The sequence below is a fragment of the Vipera ursinii genome (genome assembly GCF_947247035.1).
Source record: "Vipera ursinii genome assembly, chromosome: Z".
Taxonomy (NCBI): Eukaryota; Metazoa; Chordata; class Lepidosauria; order Squamata; family Viperidae; genus Vipera; species Vipera ursinii.
This window is the reverse complement of record NC_139517.1, coordinates 92,265,490-92,288,642: the sequence shown is the minus strand read 5'-3', so window position 1 is coordinate 92,288,642 and position 23,153 is coordinate 92,265,490. Positions and strand designations below refer to the sequence as shown.

The 23,153-nt window shown below is 35.5% G+C and overlaps 1 protein-coding gene across 2 annotated transcripts in view; it reads left to right on the top strand.

Moving 5' to 3' along the window:
• Positions 1–22,202, top strand: part of ITGB8 (integrin subunit beta 8) — a 45,227-nt gene extending 23,025 nt beyond the window's left edge. For both annotated transcript variants that reach the window (XM_083379395.1, XM_083379394.1), the window contains exons 4-14: positions 4,229–4,475; positions 9,060–9,225; positions 9,724–9,882; positions 12,347–12,442; positions 12,523–12,612; positions 13,971–14,105; positions 14,720–15,122; positions 16,261–16,486; positions 17,745–17,842; positions 19,710–19,876; positions 19,958–22,202. In XM_083379395.1, the coding sequence (XP_083235521.1) occupies positions 4,229–4,475; positions 9,060–9,225; positions 9,724–9,882; positions 12,347–12,442; positions 12,523–12,612; positions 13,971–14,105; positions 14,720–15,122; positions 16,261–16,486; positions 17,745–17,842; positions 19,710–19,876; positions 19,958–20,074 (1,904 nt within the window). In that variant the 3' untranslated portion in view covers positions 20,075–22,202. The remainder of the gene's footprint in view (positions 1–4,228; positions 4,476–9,059; positions 9,226–9,723; positions 9,883–12,346; positions 12,443–12,522; positions 12,613–13,970; positions 14,106–14,719; positions 15,123–16,260; positions 16,487–17,744; positions 17,843–19,709; positions 19,877–19,957) is intronic.
• The last annotated feature ends 951 nt before the right edge of the window (positions 22,203–23,153 follow it).

Below are 23,153 nucleotides of genomic sequence, written 5' to 3'. Positions count from 1 at the left end.
CACTTAACAACTGCCTTGCCTAGCAACAGAAACTTTGAGATCAATTGTGGCCGTAAGTAGAGGACTACCTATTCACATTTGTGGCAGGAACAGGTATGTTCAGTAAAAGCCAATAATGCTGTTAAAGGGCTAGGGAGCTTTGCTGCTGGTTCCATTCATAGCATCTTTGTTTTATTTCCACCTTGGGGAACTATAAGTACACATAGAACATGAATATCTGCAAAGAGGAACCTAAACTAGATTAACTATGATGGGTTGGATAAACTCAGTTTTACCAGATTTCTGTGCATGCACATAGACCTTCATGCACCTAAGCTGTTCTAAGGCAGAAATGCACATAGTCATATGAAAATGTATGTTGACTATGGCAAAGCTAATGCTATAGCTCAAATCCACCTGTAGATGACTTACAAGAAGGTTTAAGTTGATTTCAACCAATAAGAAGGATCTTAGAAGTCTAGATTCTTTCTCAGGGCGACTTGGCCAATCTTTTCATTATCTATTCTATTCTACCCCCTTGTAATATATGTCTATGTAAGATTGTAAAGAATATAAGATTCTGAGCCAGCTGACATTTCAGGAAAAAAAATCTCCAGCTTGTTGAAAATCAGCTTTTAACATTTCTAACATATTTCACATTTTATCCTCTTTCAAGGACATTGGCATAAAATAGATGAGTTTATCTCAATGTCCCTGGCCTTGCAGTAGCCCTGTTAAAGATGGCAGGAGTTGCCTAAAGCCACATAGTTTGTCTGTTTATATAAACCCACATAATTTTCTTATTATCATTAGCAAAACACAGGAAATTACAGTTGTGGCAGAAGTAATATTTCATTGAAGTAGTGTTATGAAGTAGATTATTACTAATTCTGCTACATGAAATGAGTTTGCATAAATTCAGAGGGGAAGTGCTAAGGAGAAAAAGGTCATTTTGAAATCACATATGGTTTTTATTACTTCCTATCAAAGGAGCAGGAACAATAAGTGAGGATATGCAGTATGTTTTAATTTTTTTTAATTATCATAGAAGTGCAGGTTTGTACTTTTTCCCCAATTACGGAAAAAAATACCAGCCCTGATGTAAAATGGCATTCATCTTAATGATATCTTTAGAATACAAAACATCCATTTTTTTAAAACAATGTAAAATTTTATAGTTTGCTCAACATCCAGATAACACAACTACCAGCAGAGAGACACATACAATATTTATTCCCATCTTATTTTTTGGCCAAAGCAAAATGACATACATAGCTGATGCTGATAACCTAAGATAGAAGTTACTATTTCTGAACGCATGACCACAGCAAAGGAGGAGAGCAGATATATAACCAGCTGCCGGTGGAGCTGAGGACTGCCCCCGACCTCCGATCATTCCGCCGGGGCCTGAAGACCTGGCTCTTCGAGCTCTCGGGCCCAGACTGAGGAGGAATTTTTAATTTGGGGTTCTTTTTTAACTGACTACAGGGTTAATTTAATTTTTTTTAATTTGGTTCTTAATTTTTGTATTTTGGATTTTTAATTCCCTGTAAACCGCCCTGAGTCCTCAGGGAATAGGGCGGTATATAAATATAATTAAATAAATAAATAAAAATAAATATTAAATTTCATTGAGAATTATCCTTATTAATGCTAGACTATAGTTTAGTCACTTCTCTGCCACCCCCTTTGCTGGGAAATTGTGTAAGAGGGGTCCTTGGTACTCTCTGAGCTTGCTTGTTTTCTTACAGACCTTTTGTTACCCAAACTAGATAATTTCATCAGTGCTAGTGTAAGAGACAGGAAATTGTTTGTTTATTATTTATTTATAATAAATAATTTATATTTATTTATATTATTTATATTTATATTCCACTATCTCTTTGTTGAGTGACTCTTAAAAACAATAGTTCTATCTGTTATGGATTATCCAAGTGGGCAACTGCCTTTGAAATAATATTTTTTATTCCATCCATAAGAATGGTACATGCAGTAGGCCAGACAGTTAAAAAAATAACAATATTTAGAATATTAGAATAATAGAATCAGCAGAATTTTGGAAGGAAGGAAACAAGTGATTTACAGTAACAGCAGCAACATCACAGTGTTGTGACACAAATTCCAACCCTTTTCTAAGTCCATGGAGATGTTACATGCATGCCTGAATGGGACATAGCTAGAAACACGCTTCTTTTGTTGTTTTGTGAGTACTACTTGTGTACACCAACTTCCTGATCAAGCTTGAATGAATAAAGATTCATTCACAACTCTGAACTATTAGCTGTAAATTATATTGTAGATCTTTTACAAATTGAGGCAAATATTTATATACTTTAAACTGCATAGGTTTAAAAATAAAATTTGCTTCATCCAGTAAATCTTGTTTATTTTTTAAATAGTCAAGCTGAAATCTATCATAAAATATCTTATGTCTTGGCATAACCTTTTGATCCAAATTTGCTTTCTTTTGTGCTTTGATTTCCTTATGAACTGTTCTCTGTGTTTATGTATTTGTTCGCTTAGTGACTTTTTGAAGTTACAATGGCACTGAAAAAAGTGACTTATGACCATTTTTCACACTTATGACCATTGCAACACCCCCAAGGTCATGTGATTTACATTCAGATGCTTGGCAACTGATTCATATTTATGATGGTCACATTGTCACAGGGTCATGTGATCCCCTTTTGCAACCTTCTGACAAGCAAAGTCAATGGGGAAGTCAGATTCACTTAACAACTGTGTTACTAATTTAACAACTGCAATGATTCACTTAACAAATGTGGTAAGAAAAGTCATAAAATGGGTCAATACTTACTTAACAAATTTCTCACCCCTCCTACTTTTACATCTTATTTTCTCTCCACTCCTTCTTTTAATCCTCTCTTCTCTCTACCTCCTTATTTTTTATCCCCTCTTCTTTTCCCTCCTTTTATATCCTCCCTTTTCTACCCCCTCCTTCTTTTATATCCTCTCCCCACTCCTCCTTTTTTCTTCGTTGCACCTCCAGCTGATTTCTCTCCTCAAGGCTGCACTTCTATATCTTTCACCATCCCCTTCTCTTTCCCCCAGTGTCTTTTTCCCCCTCTGCCTATCCCACCAAAAATGCTCCTTTTATAGCCTCTCATCTCTCTCCCCTCCTGTTATTCTCTTCTGGATGCACCGGAAGCGCCAATCCTGGGGCCTCTGTCTTGCCCCAGCAGCCCTGCAGAAGCACGTGCCAATCCTGGGGCTTCTGCCGAGCCTTGCAGATGACTCCAGATGACTCTCCCTTAAACTTGTGCAGTGCTGCTGCTGCTTCAGCTCATTCCCCTCCCCTGCTACACTTGTCTAGGACGGTTGCGTACCACCTGCCAGGTGCCAAAGTACCACCAGTGGTATGTGTACCACCGGTTGAAAAGCCCTGACTTAGAGAAATGGGTAAGTTTGGCTTTCTCTACCTGAATATCTAAATCCTGTTCCCTCTGCTTAAATTCTGCCTATAGGCCTAAAGCAAATAGGGCTGATACTGATAAGGCACTGCATTCACTCAGGATTGAAAAGTTTTTGTAAATACAGGTAGTCCTCGACTTATGACCACAGTTGAGCTCAAAATTTCTGTTGCAAGTGAGATATTAAGTGAATTTTTCCTGATTTTATGACATTTGGTTAAATGAATCACTGCACTTGTTAAGTTAGTAACACCTTTGTTAAGTGAATCTGGCTTCCCCATTGACTTTGCTTGTCAGAAGGTCACAAAAGATGATCACATGACCCTGGGATACTGCAGTGTCATAAATACAAGTCAGTTGCAGAGTCTGAATCTTGATCACATGACTGCAGCAGTCATAAGTGTGAAAAATGGTCATGTCACATTTTTCAGTGCCATTGTAACTTTGAATAGTCACTAAATGAACTGTTGTAAGTCGAGGACTACCTGTACACATCTGAGATCAAAAGTATTGCTATACCTAAAGATACATGCTATATAATTATATAATTATTCAACCAAACTGCCTCTTTGACACTGAGAGTATTATGGATAATGGGAAAAGCATAGAAAATGGAATCGCTTGAGAAGAGGTGTGTCTATGTGTCTGTATGTCTGTGTAAGTAACACACAGCCATATATTTAATGCTTAGTTACAGTTTAAAAACCTAAACTAAATTAAGCTAGTAAAACTGGAAAAATATTCTGCATAGGATTTGATTTTAAAATAATGCAAACGTTCAGAAGTATTGATTGTAGTTCTTCTTTTTGCATTATTAGGCTCTGAAGCAAGTTTTATGCTGAAAGTCCGCCCACTGGAAAAGTATCCTGTTGATCTTTATTATTTGGTTGATGTATCTGCATCTATGCACAGACATATAGAACGATTAAATTCTGTTGGATTTGAATTATCTGAAAAGATGGAAAATATCTCCCTTGATTTGCAACTTGGATTTGGATCCTATGTAGATAAAACAGTGTCACCCTATATTAGTATTCATCCCAAAAGAATCCATAATCAGTGCAGGTAAGTATTGTTAAAAATAGGTACACATAACTCAAGGGAACGTTCATGGGAACACATTTATATATTCAGTGTCTAATTCTCTTTTGGAAAAGTAGAGTAACAAATGAATTTGCATTTGCTTTATCTGCCACAAGGCTTCGGTAAATATGAATAACAATAACAATAATAATAATAGAGTTGGAGAAGACATTGGAGGTCTTTTAGTCCAACCCCATGCTCAGGCAGGAAACCCTATACCATTTCAGACAAATGGTTGTCCAGTCTCTTCTCAAAAACTTCCATTCACAACTTCTGGAGGCAGGTTGTTCCACTGATTAATTGTTCTAACTGTCAGGAAGTTACTACTATTGAGCAAGGTACCACCTATACTATACCTGTACATTTGGTTTTTCTTGCCTAAATGTACAACCTTACTTTTTCACCACTGAATTTCATTTTATTAGATAGCTCCCAATGTTTAAGTCTGTCAAGATCCTTCTATATCTTAAGCCTATCTTCTGGAGGGTTGGCTATTCCTGCCAGCTTAGTGTCATCTGCAAATTTGATGAGTTCCCCATCTATCCCCTCATCCAAATCATTGATGAATCATTTCTCCTTAGTTCTAGGTTGCTTCTCTCCTTGACTAGTTTCCATCCATTGCTTCTTGTCCTGCTTTCAGGTGCTTTGGAAAATAGCTTGACTCCCTCTTCTTTGTGGTAGCCCCTGAGATATTGGAACACAGCTACCATGTCACCCCTAGTCCTTCTCTTCATTGAATACCTAATTCCAGCAACCATTCTTTATATGTTTTAGCCTCCAGTCCCCTAACCATCTTTGTTGTTCTTCTCTGTACTGTTTCTAGAGTCTCAACATCTTTTTTACATCGTGGTGACCAAAACTGGATGCAATATTCCAAATGTGGCCTTACCAAGGCATTGTAAAGTGGTATTAATACTTCACGTGATCTTGATTTTATCCCTCTGTTAATGCACCCTAGCACTGTGTTGGCTTTTTTGGCAGCTGCAGCACACTGCTGGATCATATTTAAGTGATTTTTCACTAGGACTCCGAGATTCTTCTCACAGTTACTACTATTGAGCAAGGTACCACCTATACTATACCTGTACATTTGGTTTTTCTTGCCTAAATGTACAACCTTACTTTTTTCACCACTGAATTTCATTTTATTAGATAGCTCCCAATGTTTAAGTCTGTCAAGATCCTTCTATATCTTAAGCCTATCTTCTGGAGGGTTGGCTATTCCTGCCAGCTTAGTGTCATCTGCAAATTTGATGAGTTCCCCATCTATCCCCTCATCCAAATCATTGATGAAGTTGTTGAAGAGTACTGGGCCCATCACAGAGCCTGGGGCACCCCACTACACACTTTCCCTCCATGTAGATGCAGTTCCATTGAGGACCACATGCTCAGTCAACTAGCTACGAATCCATCTGGTGGTGATGATGTCTAACCCGTTGCCTGGAAGCGGTTCGGGTCTGGATGGGGAGGAACAGACTTCAACTCAACCCCGACAAGACTGAGTGGCTGTGCATACCGGCATCCCGGGATATTCAGAATATTCCATCTCTTTCTATGGGGGGTGAGTTATTACCCCCCATAGATAGGGCTTGCAACTTGGGAGTCCTCCTAGATTCACGGCTTACTTTGGAAGATCACATGGTGGCCGTGACTAGGGGGGCCTTTGCCCAGGTTCGCCTGGTGCGCCAGTTGCGGCCCTATCTAGACCGGGATGCCCTGTGTACGGTCACTCATGCGCTCGTGACCTCTTGTTTGGACTACTGCAACGCTCTCTACATGGGGCTGCCCTTGAGGACCACTCGGAGGCTCCAGCTGGTACAGAATGCAGCCGCGAGAGTCATGTTGGGAGTTTCCCGATACTCCCATGTTACACCTCTACTCCGTGAGCTGCATTGGCTACCAGTTGTCTTCCGAGTGAGATTCAAGGTACTGGTAATGGTGTTCAAGGCCCTACGTGGCATGGGTCCGGAGTACCTTAGGGAGCACCTGCTGCCGGCATCAACTTCCCTCCGCCCTGTGCGTTCCCACAGAGAGGGCCTCCTCAGGGTGCCACCGATCAGAGAATGTCGATTGGTGGCCCCCAGGGGGAGGTCCTTCTCTGTGGGCGCCCCGGAGCTATGGAATCGGTTGCCGGTTGAGCGTCCGACCTCCGCTCCTTCCGACGCGATCTGAAAACGCATTTGTTTGAACAAGCCGGCTTGGCCTGATAGGGGGTGGGTTGGGTTTTTTATTGCTCTTAACATTTGTATTTATCGTTTTTACTTGGGCATTATGTTTAATTACTTTTAACTTTTGTATTTTTTGTATTTTATACATCTGCCCTGTTCACCGCCCTGAGTCCTTCGGGAGAAGGGCGGTATATAAATAAAATTATTATTATTATTATTATTAATAATAATAATAATAATAATAATAATAATAATAATAATAATAATAATAATAATAATAATAATAACCCACATTTTTCTATCTGAAAAAAGTAGTAGGTTGTGGTCTATTTTATCAAATGCCTTACTGAAGTCCAAGTAAATTATAACCACATCATTCCTCTGGTCCACTAATTTTGTCACTTGTCAAAGAATGCAATAAGATTTGTCTGGCATGATCTGTTTTTTACATACCCATGTTGGCTTTTGGTAATGACTTTGCTTGCCTCTAGGTATTCACTGATTCATTGATTGATTATCTTTTCCAGAATCTTCCCAGGTATTGAGGTCAGGCTGATAAGTTTGTAGTTTCCTAGATCCATTTTTTCCCCATTTTTGAAGATGGGAGCTACATCAGCTCTTTTTCAGTCTTTTGGTAGTTCCCCGGTGCTCCAGGATCTTTGAAAGATACAGTTCATTGGTTCTGAGATTACGTCTGCCAGTTCCTTCAGTACCTTGGTGTATAAGTCATCTGGTCCTGGTGATTTGAACTCATCTAGGGTGGACAGATGGTCACTTACAATTTTCTTGTCTATCTTAACTTGTGTTTCTAATTTATTTTGTACGGTTCTGCTTTTGATAGGTTGGACTGTTTTTTCCCTTGCCACTTTCTCCCACTAATGGACCAATCATTTCCTTAACCTTTTTCTTGTTTTTTACATGTTGAAAGAACCTTTTTTTGGTTAGTTTTTACTTTTGTTGCAAGCTTTATTTCATTTTGAGCCTTAGCTTTCCTCACTTCATCTTTGCAGTCTCAGGCTATTTGCTGATATTCTGCCTTAGTTATGTGCCCCTCTTTCTACTTTTTATACTTGTCCTTTTTGTCTTTCAATTTATCAGACAGTTCTTTATGCAGCCATGCTGGTTTCTTTTGAGAGCTGTTATTTTTCTTCTTCGTTGGTATTGTGCTAGACTGGGCTTTTATAATCTTACTTTTCAAAATTTCCCAAGCTTCTTGAGTTGTTTTCCCTTTGAGAATTCTCATCAATGGAATCCTTCCCAAGCTCTCTGTAAATTTATTGAAATTAGGTCTTTTAAAGTCCAAGACTCTAGTTTGATTGTGTTCTATTGCTTGTGCTTGCATAATGATGAATATTGCATGATCACTCCTCCCTTCATACTATAATATGAAGCTTTAGGTAGCTGACAACTTCAATACTATGGATAAGGCTAGTAATGTATTTTGCTTGATCCCAAAATTGTAAGTTTCAGCTTTCCAGGACTATTTCTGTAGGTAGTCAAGGGAGAAATTGCAATGATGCAATCAATGCCTGTTGTTTATGCATCTGTGCATAAAAAACAGAAGGATGTCAGTGGCATTATGGTTGCATTATTGACTTTTTTCTACTATACTCTTTGGATGTACCCATTTCATATTATTAATAAATGATATTTATTGATGAAAATCATTTAACTGTAATCCTAATTTTAGAAACAAACTTAATTTGCACCTTAGTTCTAAAGTATTTCAGATTTTCTTTGCTGATATATGTGTAGTAGGAGGTTAAGAGGAGAATTGGAGAATGGCAGTGATGTTCACTTTTACTTATGTTAAGAAAGATAGCTGTGTTTTTTTTAAAACAGTTTATTAATCACTTTTAAAGAAAAAATAAATATTTGCATTATTTTCTCTCTATAAGTAGCATATTTCCATTTTGTATAATTCACTTCTGAGGCAAAAAGTTACTAGTGGATTTGTGAGGCCAGCTTACTCCTCCATAAAAGTCACAATTTTCTGTGGCTATACTGTATGAATTCAGTGGTAAGAAAAATAGAGATACTTTTAAAATTGTCCACTTCTTTGATATTGTAAATTTTGCTACCATGTGCATATAATTGACACTTACACTCTTACCTATCCTTAGGATGTACATGTCCCAAAAAGTAGTTAAAAGAATTTTTTTTCCTGAATTATACTGATACAACCAGGTCATATTAAGAAACTTGAATTAACAGAAGACTTCTTAAATAAAAACATTAATAATAAGCTGTGGAGGGCAAAGATAATTCCTATCTCAGTTTATGAAGCCTAGAAATTATCAGTATAATGTTATAAATCTCTGCTGTGCTACATTTCCAAATGTAACTAGTTTAAAAATTCTGTGGGATTTACAAGGTATTATTCTTTGATTCCAAACAGTGATTATGAGCTTGATTGTATGCCACCTCATGGTTTTATTCATGTTTTACCACTGACTGACAAAATATCAGAATTCAGAAATGTAATTAATAAGCAGAAAATCTCTGGAAATATTGATACACCTGAAGGAGGCTTTGATGCTATGCTTCAGGCAGTGGTTTGTCAGGTAAGCAATAACAGATAATTTGATGTTTTATTTTTCTCTTTGGGGGATGATTTAATCTTGTAATGTTGCAATGTTATGTGTAAATGATAATTCTTTATGAAACCATGTTACTTTCTACTATAGGTTTACATTCTTTAATGTATTTATTTTTTGCCTTCTATAGCCATCAAAATACTTTTGGGGATATATTTACAGTGAAACTTTGGATACAAAGAAATTGTCCTTCCAATGAAGGATTTGATACAACCAGCAGTATTTCAGATTCTTGATTTAAACCCTTTTCAATAGAACTGGATAACCATAGTGGAACTTCTGGTCAACCATGTGACCTTCTCCCTTGGCACCTGCTGATATTTTTGTTTAATTATAGCCCTTTTTATTTTGCCAGCCATTTTTGTGAATTGGAATATACAGAAGATTTTTTTAAAAAAGCAGTACAAATATTTTTAGCACTTGTACTGTCCCTTACAAAGCTTAACATTCATTTATTTATTGCAGAGCCATATTGGTTGGCGCAAAGAAGCAAAGCGTCTACTTCTGATGATGACTGATCAGACATCTCATTTGGCTCTTGACAGTAAATTAGCAGGGATAGTCATTCCAAATGATGGAAAATGCCATTTGAAAGAGAACATGTATATCAAAGCAAACAGTATGGTAAGGTGTATGTTATATTTTGGGGATAATTTCTAAAGCATTAGAAATGCCTTTGTGGGAATCATGTTCTTAGAGATATGAACTTCTGCTCAAACTATCTCATTCAAATTATTTCATGGTTTTGATGGATCAGAGACAATACATAATACATTTGTTCTTAGCCAGAGTACTCTTGATCTCTATAGACTTTGGTTGAGGTAGTGATTGATGGCTAATAGAAGAGAATATTGCTGAAACTGTTGTCATGAATGTTCCTGCCAGTAAGGGTACGTATGTTCAAATGCATTAATCATTGGAGAAAAAGATTAAAAGTCGCAAGAAAAATATAGAGCAGAGTCTTTCTCTTCAGTACCAGGGGCATTAAAAATTGAAAACTGGTTTTATGCAGTTGTTGAAGAAAACATTCTCTTTCCCCCCTCAAATATATTCCTTTGCAATAAAAAGTGAAGTGGTTAAGCTTGGATATGCATGCAGGGAGATCTAGAAGTAATTTCTAAAGCTGTAAAGCAACAATAGTTTTTTTAATGATGCAAATAGAGATTATTTATGCGTCTTCTGCTTAATACAAAGTAGCTTTCTTAAAGCATTTGCATGGTTTTACCAGGTTGTTCCTTTTCAGACTTGCAGAATACTCAATTGTTTTGGAAATCTTAAACCCACTTGATCTCCTCTTTCAGGTTTTTATTATTTTGAGGATTATTTTACTTTGGAGTTGAAATATGACTGCACGCTTGTTGATTAGGTTGATTAATTAATTAATTGATCTCTCATTAGGTTCTGCATTGTACTCTTTGCTTTGTCTTTAAAATCAAGTTTCTATATCCAGAAAGGAAGAAATTTGCCACAGTAAAGATTTTTTTGTGAACCCTTTCCTACTAATGTTTCTTTGTACGATACATATGCTGCTAAGTTAAAGTCTCTGTTCATTCAGAAAAAGGGTGGTCAGAATTTTTAATTTAAAAGTATTTCATCTCGGGAAATTCAGATTATTCCATCTCTAATCATGGGGGGGGTGAGATATTACCCCCTGTAGATAGGGCTCGCAACTTGGGTGTCCTCCTAGATTCACAGCTCTCCTTGGAAGATCATATAGGAGCTGTGACTAGGGGGGCCTTGTGCCAGTTGCGGCCCTATCTGGACCGGGATGCCTTGCGTACAGTCACTCATGCACTCGTGACCTCTCGTTTAGATTACTGCAATGCTCTCTACATGGGGCTGCCCTTGAGGACTACTCAGAGGCTTCAGCTTGTGCAGAATGCGGCCGCACGAGTAGTGGTGGGGGTTTCCCAATACTCCCATGTAACACCTCTACTCCGCGAGCTGCATTGGCTTCCGGTTGCCCTCCAGGTGAGATTCAAGGTGCTGGTAATGACCTATAAAGCCCTAAATGGCATGGGTCCAGATTACCTATGGGAGCACCTGCTGCTGGCATCAACTTCCCTTCGTCCAGTGCGCTCCCACAGAGAGGGCCTCCTCAGGGTGCCGTCAGTCAAAGAGTGTCGACTGGCGACCCCCAGGGGGACGGCGTTCTCTGTGTGCGCGCTAGACCTTTGGAACCGTTTACCGGTTGAGCTCCTGATGGCTTCTGACCTTCGCTCCTTCCGCCGTGACCTAAAAACTTACTTATTTGAACAAGCCGGCCTGGTCTGATGGGTGTGGGGTATTTTAATATTAATTTTATTAATTTTTATTGTAATTGGGCTACATTATTTAATTCTTTCTTAACTTTTGTACATTGTATTTTTATTGTATTTATTGTCCTGTACACCGCCCTGAGTCCTTCGGGAGAAGGGCGGTATAGAAATTAAATTATTATTATTATTATTATTATTATTATTATTATTATTATTATTATTATTATTATTTCATTGTTTTTGAAACATCCACGTGTTTCAAAACTTAAATATCCTAAAAATGTGGAAATTGAAAAACTACTAGGAAGGTCTATTTATTGAACAAATAGCATAAATTTAGTTTGTAACCATTTTCTGCCTTGCCAACTTTGGCCTTTATACTTGGGATGATAAATAATACCTTTGTAATTCAACTATGCTACTAAACAGGAAAAAAGGTTATCTTGTTAAACATTAGGTTAAGTTCCATTGTGGGCTATTATATGAAATTGATGATTTGTACAAAATTATCTTAATAGGAAACCTTTTAGCCTATCCGTTATTTGCTAATGGTTGTGGTGATGGTTGAATTTCAATAAGCCTTCAGTAAATGATTGAATTTCAGTATGTATTTATATATGGCTAGTAAATTGTATGAAGGGTTTTGGTCCTAAATTAAATGTGTGAACATAGTTTCTTATTTTTTAAAAGTAATTGGAATTATTAAAGAATGATTTATATTCATGTACAGTATATATGTACATATGTTAGTGTCTTTAGGTAAACTGTTAGGATTAGTCATTATAATAATCTGTAAAAGCCACATTATGAATCCTCTTTCTGATTTGTAGGAGTACCCATCACTTGGGCAACTTTCTGAAAAGCTCATAGACAACAATATTAATGTAATATTTGCAGTCCGAGGAAGCCAATATCACTGGTATAAGGTATACTTAAAGATAAAACAATTATTACTTGGGGACAAGAAATACAATGGCATTATAACCATAAACTAATATTTTCACAGGATCTTTTGCCTCTGCTACCAGGAACTGTTGCAAAACAGATAGAATCAGAGACAGCAAATCTTGGGGATTTAGTAGTTGAAGCTTACAAGGTATGTTCCAATAACACTAATACATCATTATAATATGGTGTTTATATATTCTTTATTTTTCAAAATGTTTATTAAAGTTAATATTCTGTAGATTTTAGACATATGGTACAGGAATATGTTCAATATGTACATGTATCTCTTTAAAATATAAAAATACAATTCCCTTCATAAATTAATGTGGTTACAGTTTTTGCTTTAATCAATTGCTTTTTGTGATAACAATTAGAACTGATATATGTGCAATAAACTGAGTAAAAATATTAAGGGTCCTACTATTTTCATATCAATGAGGATCTTTTTTATACTGTGAAACAGCCATTGGACTATTTGGAGAATTAAACTAAAAATCCTACAGATATTTTGGAATTCAACTTAACTCCCTGTAATCTCAGATATCTTGGCTTATGGCAGGATTTTGGAAGGTATGTTCCAAAAAATCTGGAAGGCAGACAAGCTACCTCAGTACTATTAAAGAAAAAGTCTGAAAGTTCTGCAAGTTTCTTTTTACACACTTTTCTTTCTGTTTCCTCATGCTAATTTTCAGTTAGGTTGTACTACTCACATTGCTAGTACATATATGTATGTGACATTTTTATCATGGATAACTCTTAGCATATCTATGATTTTGCTGTGATTTGTATAATTTAGTATTTTGTTCTTTAGCGCTGACTATTTCACAATACTATATAGGCAATTGACTGATAATTTTTGTTATATATTCAATTATTGCATAGCATTGTAAGCAAATTGAAAAATATATCATTTGGTCAATGTGCTGCTTTAGAAAAAATTTAGGAATGTACTTCATGCTTTATGACTCAATCAGCATATTTAGAAGAGTAATTTGTAACAACCCATATTGTTTAATATTATATATTTTACTTAATGGAGGACAATCAGCGAGGAAGACCACCATATGCCTCATCACCTTTTTACATTGCTGCTGCCATCTTGCTTTTCAGATGACACACTTCTGCAAGTGTTCTTGTGTCTGTGTTTTGGGTGGTATTGGTGGAAAGGGTTGGGCATCAGTCAAGTGAGAAACTAATAATCTTTAGCTAATAGTAGACAGATAAGTTGCTCTTTAATACCTAAGCACTTATTTTCAAATAATGTCCAATTAAGAAAGTAATATGAGAAATTGCCCTGTGGCATCAGAATGAAAAGGAAGGTCATCATAAGCATTGAATCACGCAACTGTGAAAACAAACATCTGTGCAGAAAACAATTTTCTCCTTTATTCCTGGACTGATAGGTTATTTCACTCTGATTGAATTGAGTAAAGCTTGCTAATAGGTAGTACATGTTGCTGCACAAAGTAATATCATTATTTTTATTTTGATCTTATTTTGTTTCAGAAGCTGCTTTCTGAAGTGAAAATTCAGGTTGATAACACCCTCAAAGATATACATGTCAAAGTTACTGCAATCTGTCCTGATGGCAGTAGAAAAATGGGTTCAGAGGGATGCAAGAATGTGAAATTCTCAACTGAAGTATGAACATTTCTTTTTAACAAGGGAGATGAAATATTTTGTTCATGACATTGAGATATTTTTCAATAGAAGAAGGCTTTCTGTGGATTTAAAACTGTATTTCAGAGGATTAAAGTTTTTACCTTCTCCATGTTTCTGCCAGGGATTAATTTTTTTGGAGCTTCATTTTAAATTAATTTTAAATCAAAAGATTTATTCTTAGACTTTCCAATAAGCTCAAATCAAGTTAAATTTGTTTTCTGGAATTCCTCTGTGCTCTTGTCAAGTCGTTGCAAATGCTCATATATTTTACCAAAAGTCTTACTGACTTGAAGTCATTTATTTATAAGTGGGAATGGCAGATGTGTCAAGATAGCATTTCTCTTACAGAATAGTGGAGCTTGGGAATCCATCAGAACAGAATCAAAACCAAGAGTCTCTCAGTAGAAAAATAGAAGTACACTATCATCCATCCAAAATGCTGGTTTCCTATCTCTACAGTAGTTCAATTTCCCAGGACAGAAATCCATGGTTGGTTCCAAACCAGACAAAATCCTCACATGCATCTCCCCTAAATCTCCATCAAAACATTTTTATTATGTAGTAATTTGAATATTTTATATTTTTAATCTCAGGTATTCTTTAATATTTCTATTGCCATGAAAGAATGTGGTACAACTGGCAGAAGAAACCACGTGATGATAAAACCCCTTGGTTTCAATGAATCCTCTAGAATTAACATCCACAAAAGATGTGTGTGTCAGTGTGAGGACAATGCAAAACCCAAAAAAATCTGCATCACTGAAACCTCTCATGATGATGATGTATCCACCTGCAAGGACGGAGTCTGTGGTTCCAGTGAAAAATTATCTTCTGAGCAATGTAAGATGCAACAGCACCATCTTCTTTGCAGTGGACAAGGAGAATGTGTACATGGGAAATGCATTTGCTATAAAAACAAATATGGTACAATATATGGCAAATACTGTGAAAAAGATGACTTTTCCTGCCCATATTATCTTGGACACCTATGTGCTGGTAAGGTTGGAATTTCATAATGTTTTATTCGTATTTTAGTCCTTCTAATATAATTTATAATAATTCATCTTAATGCTAAGTCCCAGGCTAAGAAGCAAATTCTCTCTCTCCCTCACATCCAGACCCACTTCCCACAGTTGGATTCTGGTATAGCACTATTGAAATACAGAATTGTATAAGCAACAATAGATCTAGTATGGTAACAATGTTCTGTTTTTTCTCTCCAAAAAACTCCAGTCTAGACATTGCAAAATTGGTTTGCCATTTTTGGAAGTAATTCCCCCAGTTCTGGAAGTGTGTTCCCCAAAAATAAGACCAGGTCTCTTTTTTTGTGTGTGTCCTAAACAGGCACCAGGTCTTATTTTTGGGGAGTGTCTTTTATACTCACCTCCGGAATCGACCGCTCTGCTCAGCCAGTCCACTTCTTCTGACTGAAGGAGCAGCTTCATTTTCCAGCTGCTTTTTGGCCTGCATTTTGCAGTCAGGCCTTTCCGGAAGGCCACTGCAACCAAGTACCGAGCTATGGATTCAATCCATGATGGAAAGGCCTGTGACTAAAAAATGCAGGCCTGCCTACAGAAGATGTTGCAGAAGAAGTGGGCCGGCAAGGAGAGGCCTAGCTGCAAGGTAAGTGGGTACGAGGCACTTGGGGCAGTTCCACCCCCCCATCCCCACCCTAGATTGATTTTTAGGTTTGTGCCTTGCCCCAAAACTAGGGCTTATTTTTGGGGTAGGACTTATATTAGGCCTACCCCCCAAAATCAAGCTAGGGCTTGTTTTCGGGGTAGGCCTTAATTTCAGGGAAACACGGTACCTATTTTGTTGTGTTGGAGAAAGCAATTGGAAGTCAATGAATGGAGCTAAGAACTTTGGTGTTGGGTTAGGGTTAGTACTACTTACAATTCACACAAGTGTATTGTACAGGTATAAAATCACAGCTGAATCAAAGGCATTTTTCATATTTTAAGTATTTTCCCCTTGAAAATACCCCTGGTGGTTTCATAATGAAATAGGATAATATTTGTTCTAAAGATTCTGCCTAAAAATGTAATTTTTTTTTAATATGAAAGAATCTAAAGGGACTTCTAGCAAATAATTTAATCAAGTCTTTACTTTTTTTCTCTCTCTGCTTTTGTAGGCAATGGAGAATGTGAAGCTGGCAAATGTAAATGCTTTATGGGCTGGGAAGGTGATCGCTGTCAGTGCGCCTTATCCTTGCAAAAACACTGCATGAACTCCAATGGCCTAATCTGCAGCGGAAGAGGAACTTGTGTGTGTGGGAAATGCAAGTGTGCTGACCCCAAGAGTTTAGGTCGTTTGTGTGAATTCTGTCCTTCTTGTAAAAAAGTTTGCAATGACATGCGGTAAGTCTGACTTTTTGGAAATATTTGTCATTTTTAAAAAATATTCCATATCCAAATATATGAAATATTCCATAAACCTTTTGCTACACAAAGTAATTTGATTCCACTTTTTAATTTTTTCCTTGTGTTTCAGGAAGAGAAAACATACCAGTTGTCTGTGACATAGTTTTTTGGCTTTCAGGAGAGTAGATGAATTGCAATGAGGAAATAGGAAGAGGAAAGGGAGAATTGTCTAGAGTTGCCATTTTCATTCATTATTTACTTAAAAAACGTTAACAGCTGCTTATCTCATATAGTGATCCTAGGTGGCTTAAATCAACCAATAAAAACAAGAGTAAAAGTAGAATAATAAAAATTCTAACCCTTCCCACAACCAAATTATTAACCACCTTACTTGATTCCCATCATGGCTCAGTGTTTGGGTGAAGAGCTAAGTCTTAATGGCCTAGAAAGCCAGAAGAGCGAAGGTCCCTCAAATCAGGTTTGAGGCTATTTCACAGGGCTGGGAGAGCTAGAGAGAAGTTGTATGCCTCCAAAATCCCACCAGATGACAACCTTTAAGGGAAAGGATTTGGAGTGCTTTACAAAATAAATACTTTGTTTTGCAGTCTGAACACTTTAAAAATATTGTCTGAGATCAGACCATCTTATTCCAAACTTCTTTTCAAAGACCTGAAAGTTCAAAATTCTATCTCATCAGAAAATTGCCCAGATTCCTTATAGAACTGAGAAGAGGTATAAATGATATGATATGATATATAGTATGGCATAACATAACTTGATATAACTTAATATAATATTTGTGGCATCTGTTTCAAGCTAAAAATATTTTGTACATCTCATCAAAGAGTCCATTTAAATGAGATTGTATTGAAAACAGCTGAGATGAAATGGTAATTATTGTATAAAGTGAACTTTAAAATATATTATTGCAGTACAGATTCCACCTTTCCACCCAAGGATCATTGCCAAGCAAGGAGCAGTTGTACAATGAGCAGAGCTTCCAAGAAAGACAAGATAAATTATAATATTTCATCTGAAACCTTTTCTATTCATAGCTAGCTGAAATCCTGATGATGGCGTATTTGATTTCAATCCATTTCCTTGATTAAACAGGAAATAACAATTATTATTCTAATTGGTACTGAAAGCATGAATCAGTGTGCAGACTTGCATCCAAGACTAATATTTTTATTGCTATGAAGCCAATAGAGAAAAATAAAATTAAAGACATGGTCTGCTTAATTTTGTATTTCAGCAATTGTGAATACTGCCAACAATTCAACTCTTCACACAATACACTTGATCAATGCAAAATCTCTTGCAATTATAAAATACATTATCTTGAAAAATCAGGTAGGTATAAAAATACTAACTTAATTATTTGTATATCAGCCTTCTTCAACCTAATTACTAAATTAGAGTTTTCATAACCCTCACTTGGTATGAGTTTTAGGAAAGAGTTGTTTATGAAACATTTCTTCATCCTCAGATATGAATTTGCCTGATGTGTAATTCCTTTTAATAGAACTCATATTTAAAAATAGATACTGTCTGTAGATTAATGGCTGTAGATTAATTTCCAACTGTAATCAAATTATATATTTTAGTGTAACTTTTTCTTCTGCCCTTTCTTTCACCAGCATGTTGCTAAATGCTTAGAATTTTTTTCCTCACATATGAATCACATTCAGTTTTCAATTTGATTAAGAAAACTCAGAGGAATGTTTATAAATATATATATGTAATAACGCTTTAATTGTTCTAAGACCAATATCTTTGTTCATGTGGAAAGCAATACCTATATAACAGTAAATGTAATTGAACTATTGAGAAAATGCTGATTATTAAACTGTCTGAGAACTTTGAGAGTTAATTTTGTTACTGGCAAAACTGGGCAGAATAATTCAGGAAAAAAATGGTTCTCTCAGATCATAACTATATGTTGTCATTCCTGCCTATAAGACTGTCCACTGAAATAAAACATGCAGCTATTTTTAAACTTTAAGAAAAATTAATCTTGCTCCATCTAGGAATTTTTCCACTGTATAAGCATCACTTATACTTCCTTAGGCAAAATATCATCTTGGTGATCACTCCAAGTTTGTTAGTGTCTGAATATGTTGGGATTCACTTGGGACTCCTCGGCCTTTTTAGAATAATAATTAAGGTGTTCACTACATTTAGACTTAGTTTAATGTTGTTGCCTTTTATGTTGCCTAGGATTATAAGAGAGTGACTGGCCCAAAGTCACCAAACATGAGAGTATACTTGGTACTTTGGGCCAGTTACTCTCTTTTGGTCCTAGGAAGAAGGCAATAGCAAACTACTCCTAAAAATCTTGCCAATAAACTTACTGGTTCTAACCCAGGGAATCACCAGGAGTCACCAATAATTTGAAAGCACAAATACAGTTGCCAAGATAATTTATGCACTTAACTGACCTTAATCAATCTCATAATGGTAAATCAAATCTCCATAGTATATAGATGGGGAATTTTGAAGAAACACATTGAAAGAAATAGTGCCAGACCATTTCCTTATTCTTCCCTAGAAATTTCCTTTGATGTCCTCACATTGATCATGTCTGTCAAGTTGACTTGAACATTATCTTACATATCAAAAACAACTCAGTTACTTGCAACAGGACAGTAATAGCAGACATGGGTAACCCTCAAAAATTTCCATTCTAAAAAACTTGTAGAAAATAATTGACAGAAGGAGAGGGTGCAGGTATAATGGAATGCAGCCCTCCAATTGAAGGCTTACTTGACTGATTGGCTTACAAAATATTATTTTAAGATCTACAGGAGCAGCTCTTTTGACTTTCAACTTTTAGAGGCAATATTTTGTGTGTATCCTTCTGCAAAGATCACAAGCTATTATTATCTGTGCTCCTTAAGATGTGCATTAAATATACTCTTTCTTTCTTTGACTAAATCAGTAATTTTGTTGTTTCTTTTGATTTTATATAATTTTTGTGTGACCTTAAGTAGTAAGTAGTAACTATCTTTCAGCAGAAAGACAAGGTGTACTTCAGACAATAAATTTTTAATAATTAGTTTATTCATATTGATTATTAAAGGGTTCTTCTTAACATGAACAAACTTTGTCAATATAAACTGGTTAGTTAAGTGGTTGACTTAGTAAGGTGTTTCTTTTGCAGTCTATATTGTAAATGTGATGGTCAGTTTTTTTGTTATTTTTTTCTGTTTCATTGCAGAATGCTTTTCTGAGGATCCAAGTTATTTCAGAATATTTTTCATTATATTTATAATAACATTTTTGATTGGTTTGCTTAAAGTGTGCATAATCCGTCAGATAATTGTATATTGTGACCACAGTAGAATCAAGACTTCTGCAAGTTACAGAGTGCCTACAGCCAAAAAGGTAACTGATGATTGTTTTCTTGAGCATAATTATAATGCTAGTTGTGTCAGCCTTCTGATCCGCTATATTTTCTCCTTCAAGGATAAGACCTTCTTGCCTACTGTTTGTGCAAAAACAGTAACTTACCGGCGTGACAAGCCTGAAGAAATAAACATTGGCAGGAGACAAGTAAATGAAGCATTCAAATGTAGCTCTTGAAGACAAGAACCTGTTTCTTCATATCTTTTGTTTTCTCAGTTGAGAATGTTTTTTTAAATATATTGTTTAATGCTGTGGGGATTTTCAATTTTGAACACTGTAATTTTAAAAAAATGACTTGGAATCCTAGTTGCACACTGCCTAGGTTTCAGAAAGAGCTGCTTGTTCAAAACAAAAACAAATGTGCATTAACTACTGTTTAATGTGATTAAATTACTGGTTGCAGCTAAGATGTATTTGGATTAGCAGCCAGTTGTATTCCATTTGGCAGTGATAAGATAACATTGGCTTACATGGAAATGTTCTGGAACTTGGATTTTATATCAGTTTGCAAGGCCATTCGGTATTGTAGCACTTTAACATAATATAACTTATTTAGTTGTGTTATAGAATATTAATTAAAACATTTGTGGTAAAAATGCACTGTTCTCACTTTAGAAGTAGCTAACATGGATGAGGATTATAATCACAAACTCCCAAATCTCATTCTAGAAAACTGTAACTGACAGAAATCAATAAATCAGCTACCCATGGATCTTCCTATTCTGAGCACTGGGGACAGAGTGGAAGTAGGGAGAAAACAAATGTATTTTAAAAACTGTTAGAAGGGTACAGTCATAGTGGATACCAAGCCCAGGATTTTCTAATTGCACTAGTTTGGAAGAAAGTGAAAAAGTATGCTTTCATCCAGGTTGCTCAAAATATATGGAATCAATTGTCCCAAACATATGTATGTAATTGTCATGGAACATATTTCCATATCAATATTGCTTGCAAATGTTCAGAAGCTGTTGGAGGAGAATATATTAGAAAGCAAAATCCTCTTCTCTAAGGAAGGGTATCTACAGAGTGTGGTCAAAGAAGTAAAGATGGTGGCCTTGATGATGCAATAGAAGCTTTGCCTGTTTTTTTTCCGCATCAAGCAATACTGCAGCCATCATCTTTATGTATATTTTTCTTTATACTATAGTCTGCAAACATCCTGTTTTCAAATGAAGCACAATTACTATGAATCAGGAAATTGATCACTACATAATCTGTATTTACTCTTATTTGCATTTAATTTGCTTCAAAAATTGGATATTTTTTCTGTAAAAGATAGGAGAAAATATAATGAACTTTTAAAATTAATTAAAATTATAGTCAAATACAGTGAATTCTTCATTTGTTACGCAAAGAAAAAGTTGGTAATGGTTTAATTTCTATTGCTTTTGTTCAGAAAAACCTGAGGTAGCAAATTTGCCAGATCAGAATGATCTAGGTCACAACTCTGATGGTATGATCCAAATTAAAGCCACTCAACTAAAATAAAAATTAATATATTTAAGCCCCAGTTTAACTGAAAGCAAGTCCAACTGAATTTGGTACAAGGGCTTACTTTTGGGGTAAGCATACAGTATATAATATAATATTTAAGACCTGATCATATATGAACTTCACGTCCTACTATATTGTTGGAATTTTGATTGGTATTCTATTGGTATCTTATACTGATAGCAATTTCCAGGCCAATTTGAATATCCGAAAATGTACAAATATCCCATGGATTGTTCTTATTTTTTATTTTTAACATAACTAGGAAATTGGACATATGCTCTATTAAGGCTTAAACTACACAACTGCAGAACAATTTCTATTACTGTAAAAGATATATGTCTGTGGTTTTATTCATATTGTCCTCAGGCCTCTATTTTGCACACTCATAAAAAGGTACTAAGTGTTAAAATATTTTGTCTAGTACAATATCTAGAATTTCTGATTAGCCTTTATTACAGTTTCCTATATAGATACAATTAAAATAGACCTAACTGAAAATATATATTTTGTAGTGTTTCCTGATACATTTGTATAGTATGTACTGTTCTATTTTCCTTTTTTAAACAAAAAAGGGTGAATCAGTCATGTTTTTGTGGATTTAGATTTTACTATGTAGATTCTTTCTAGGAAAGAAATATGCAGAGAATAATATCAAATTATTAAATTTTAAAAAGTTGAATTCCTATTCTGTTTTATTAAATATTTTGTAGTGTCTGTGACTAACTTGTTTTCATTTATTTATTGATTTGTCACTTTAGTATATTGTGAGAAAGTCTATTTTTCTATGAGAGCTATAATAGTTGACATTAAATTAATACTAGATTATGCAGTCTCGATTATTGTCTCTAATCAATGTTTGAAGTTTGTTATTTTTATTTAACAATAAAATTTTAATTCAATAAAATATCAGCGCCATGTTTGCAATCCTACATGTTCTAATATCAACCATAGTTTGACAGAAATAAAATCATAACATTTTTATTTTTATGGACAAAAACAGAATCCAGAAGGATCACTGAAAATGGGCAACACTTGATCCACTTCTCCCAGTCTTCCCAATAATGTCTCCTGCCATCAATATTTTTATTCAGGGCTTTTTCCACTCTCTATGCCCTAAATATCTGAATTTTGATGCATTATCAGAACAGAAAGATCTCTTTTTGTTTTCCATATGAATAAAAACATTTGACTAGCCCAAACAACCTGCTGGATGCATGGGTGTTTTTCATATTAAACGTTTTGCAGATCTGGGTATGCTTCTTAAAGAAATAGTCAATGTGATAACATGTTTGTTTTTATTTTTGAACTATTTCAAATTCCTAGCCCTCGACAAACTCAGTGTTGCACTTTGGCTTGTTATACATCTCTTGAATTCTGCTTGTAACGAGAGCTAAAGACATTAAGCCGAATTAAGGCGCTTAAGCAAGCACAAGGCTTTCTTGTGTACAGTTACATAATTTTGAAGGATCCCTTCCAAGCCACCTTGCTTGACAGCAACCTAGAAAAATTAGATCACAGTTTTGAGGCCAGTTGAGAATCTTTTAGATATATCTACCTTCAGATAATACATACGTATTTTCTGGACTAAACTTTGTAGTTTATATCAGCATTTTAGGTATTTCTGTTAAAGGCTATATTTTAATAGAAAACATGTTAGAGGGGCTGCAATTTAAAACAGCTGATAATATATAGAAATAGAAAGCAAGATATTGGTTACATTGAATTCTTAATAGGAGGGACCAAGGAATGCATTTTGTGCAAA